Source organism: Mandrillus leucophaeus, unplaced genomic scaffold (genome assembly GCF_000951045.1).
Source record: "Mandrillus leucophaeus isolate KB7577 unplaced genomic scaffold, Mleu.le_1.0 Scaffold1672, whole genome shotgun sequence".
NCBI lineage: Eukaryota > Metazoa > Chordata > Mammalia > Primates > Cercopithecidae > Mandrillus > Mandrillus leucophaeus.
Genome location: NW_012101668.1, coordinates 58216 through 60466, shown reverse-complemented (window position 1 = coordinate 60466; position 2251 = coordinate 58216). Strand labels below are relative to the sequence as shown.

The following is a 2251-nucleotide window of genomic DNA, read 5'->3' as shown; positions in this document are numbered from 1 at the left end:
TTTTTTTGAGACGGAGTCTTGCTTTGTCGCCCAGGCTGGAGTGCAGTGGTATGATCTTAGCTCACTGCAACCTCGGCCTCCCAGGTTTAAGCGATTTTTCTGCCTCAGCCTCCTGAGTAGCTGGGACCACAGGTGTGCACCACCACGTCTGGCCAATTTTTGTATTTTTAGTAGAGACGGGGTTTCACCATATTGGCCAGGCTGGTCTTGAACTCCTGACCGCATGATCCACCTGCCTTGGCCTCCCAAAGTGCTGGGATTATAGGCATGAGCCACTGGACCCGGCTCTTTCTCTTTTTCTTTTTTTTTTTTTTTGAGCCGGAGTTTCTTCTGGTCACCCAGGCTGGAGTGCAATGGCGTGATCTTGGCTCACTGCAACCTCCGCCTCCTGGGTTCAAGCAATTCTCCTACATCAGCCTCCTGAGTAGCTGGGATTACAGGCACCCGCCACCACGCCTGGCTAATTTTTGTATTTTTAGTAGAGATGAGGTTTTACCATGTTGGGCAGGTTGGTCTTGAACTCCTGACCTCAGGTGATCCTCTGTGTGTGTTTTCTAAGAACAAGGACATCTCTTGTGTAACCACAGTAAAATTACAAAGCCAGGATATTTTCCTGGACATAAGGGTATCATCCAGTCTGCTGCTATGTTCACATTTTGCCATTTGTCCCAGTGACGCCCTTTTCAGTCTCTCTCTTTTGTTCTCTGGTCCAGGACTCAATCCAGGACCAGCTACCACATTTAGTTGTCAAATCTCCAGTTATGTTTTAGTCTGATGCTATTTCTCAGCCTTTCTTTGCTTTTTATGACCTTGACACCTTTAAAGAGTACAAGCAAGTCTTTTTTTTATTTGTAATGAATAATTTTTTGGGAGGGAGATACTTCAAGACTACATAAATATGTAATTCCTCACCATAATGAAGACACTTTCGATTCCAGTAAGTGGGTATAGATGGTTTTATCAAGATCTCTGTGATGCTGTTGTATAGTGGTTTGTGATTTTGAGCTAAGGACATTTTCTTGTGATTATTGGTGTGGTGACCCTTGTCTCTCTTCTCAACAGAAGGCTCTGTGGGCAGTGATCGTGGCAGCATTGTGGACACTGAGGAAGAGAAAGAAGAGGAGGTAAGGGCTGTTTGGTATGACCAGGTCACAGTGGGCAGCAAACTTAAGATGGGCCTAGCAGGCTGAGTAAATAGCATAACTGTGAATTCGTAATCTGCTTCTGTAAAGCTTTTAACAGTGATAGAAGCCACATTCTGATTATTTTTTCCCAAGGGTTAGATTTCCTTTTTGTCTTATGTACAATAATAAGGAAAGCTGCTTTAATCTCTTTCACTATTATCCTCTCTCCTACCTTACCACCAAATATCTCTTTCACCCAATGTATTTTTGAGAAGGGCAACTTAGATGTTTTGGTGGAATCTCTTCCTAGGATATAGTCTTAGAGTATATTCTGTCTTTAAATAATTCTAAGGAAAAAAAATCTACATTTAGAATTTTTGTAAACCATAAAACCTAGAGCAGGATATACTGAAAGCAACCACTTACATTCTATTTTGCTGCTGCCTCTAGCGCCTTCATGTCCACAGAGCATAATCTCATTCCCTTGCCTAGAGTTTGAGGTTGTGGGCCTTGACTACAGTTGAATCTGTAGTTGTTCTTTAGATGGGATATTCGTTATTGCAGGGGACACATCCATGTTGCAGGAGAGTCCTCGAGTATGGGATTTCCGAAAGGAGACAGTGTTGTGTGTGTGCTTTTCTCTTCCCATTGGTTCCGCTTTCTGCACTCTCCCTCCCCTGCCCTTCTTCCAGTCCTCCAAAGAAAAACCTAACAGCTGGAAATAAGCTTTTCTTAAGTACCTTCGTATAACAAAAGCAGTGCTCATTAGCGGAATCCCTTGCTTTTAGCCACCGATGTAGCACTTTACCAAGCTGCTGTTAGCAAATATTGATATTCCCTTCTTGGAGCTAATGAAGTACTTACCCTAATGAGAGGAAGTAGAGACAGTATAGTCCGAAATGTAAAATAACACAAACTGACTTTCAGTAATTTAGTTAAATGTGCAACTCTTACTTTAAATCCAAAGGCAAGAGTTGAAAGTGCAGGTGATGTGAACAAATTGTCAGAGGCATTTAAGTGAACCACAAAAATTACATGTTAACTGGAACAACCCTTCACAATATTGCCAGCTACCCAGCTTATCTGCACCGTGATACTTAAAGTGACCAGTAGTCAGTACAAAGAGA

At 42.4% G+C, this 2251-nt stretch overlaps 1 protein-coding gene across 1 annotated transcript in view; it reads left to right on the top strand.

Moving 5' to 3' along the window:
- Positions 1-2251, top strand: part of LOC105537024 (WASH complex subunit FAM21A) — a 67934-nt gene that overhangs the window by 14865 nt on the left and 50818 nt on the right. Inside the window, exon 4 of the mRNA XM_011976506.1 lies at positions 1063-1124. Coding sequence (XP_011831896.1) covers positions 1063-1124 — 62 coding nt within the window. The remainder of the gene's footprint in view (positions 1-1062; positions 1125-2251) is intronic.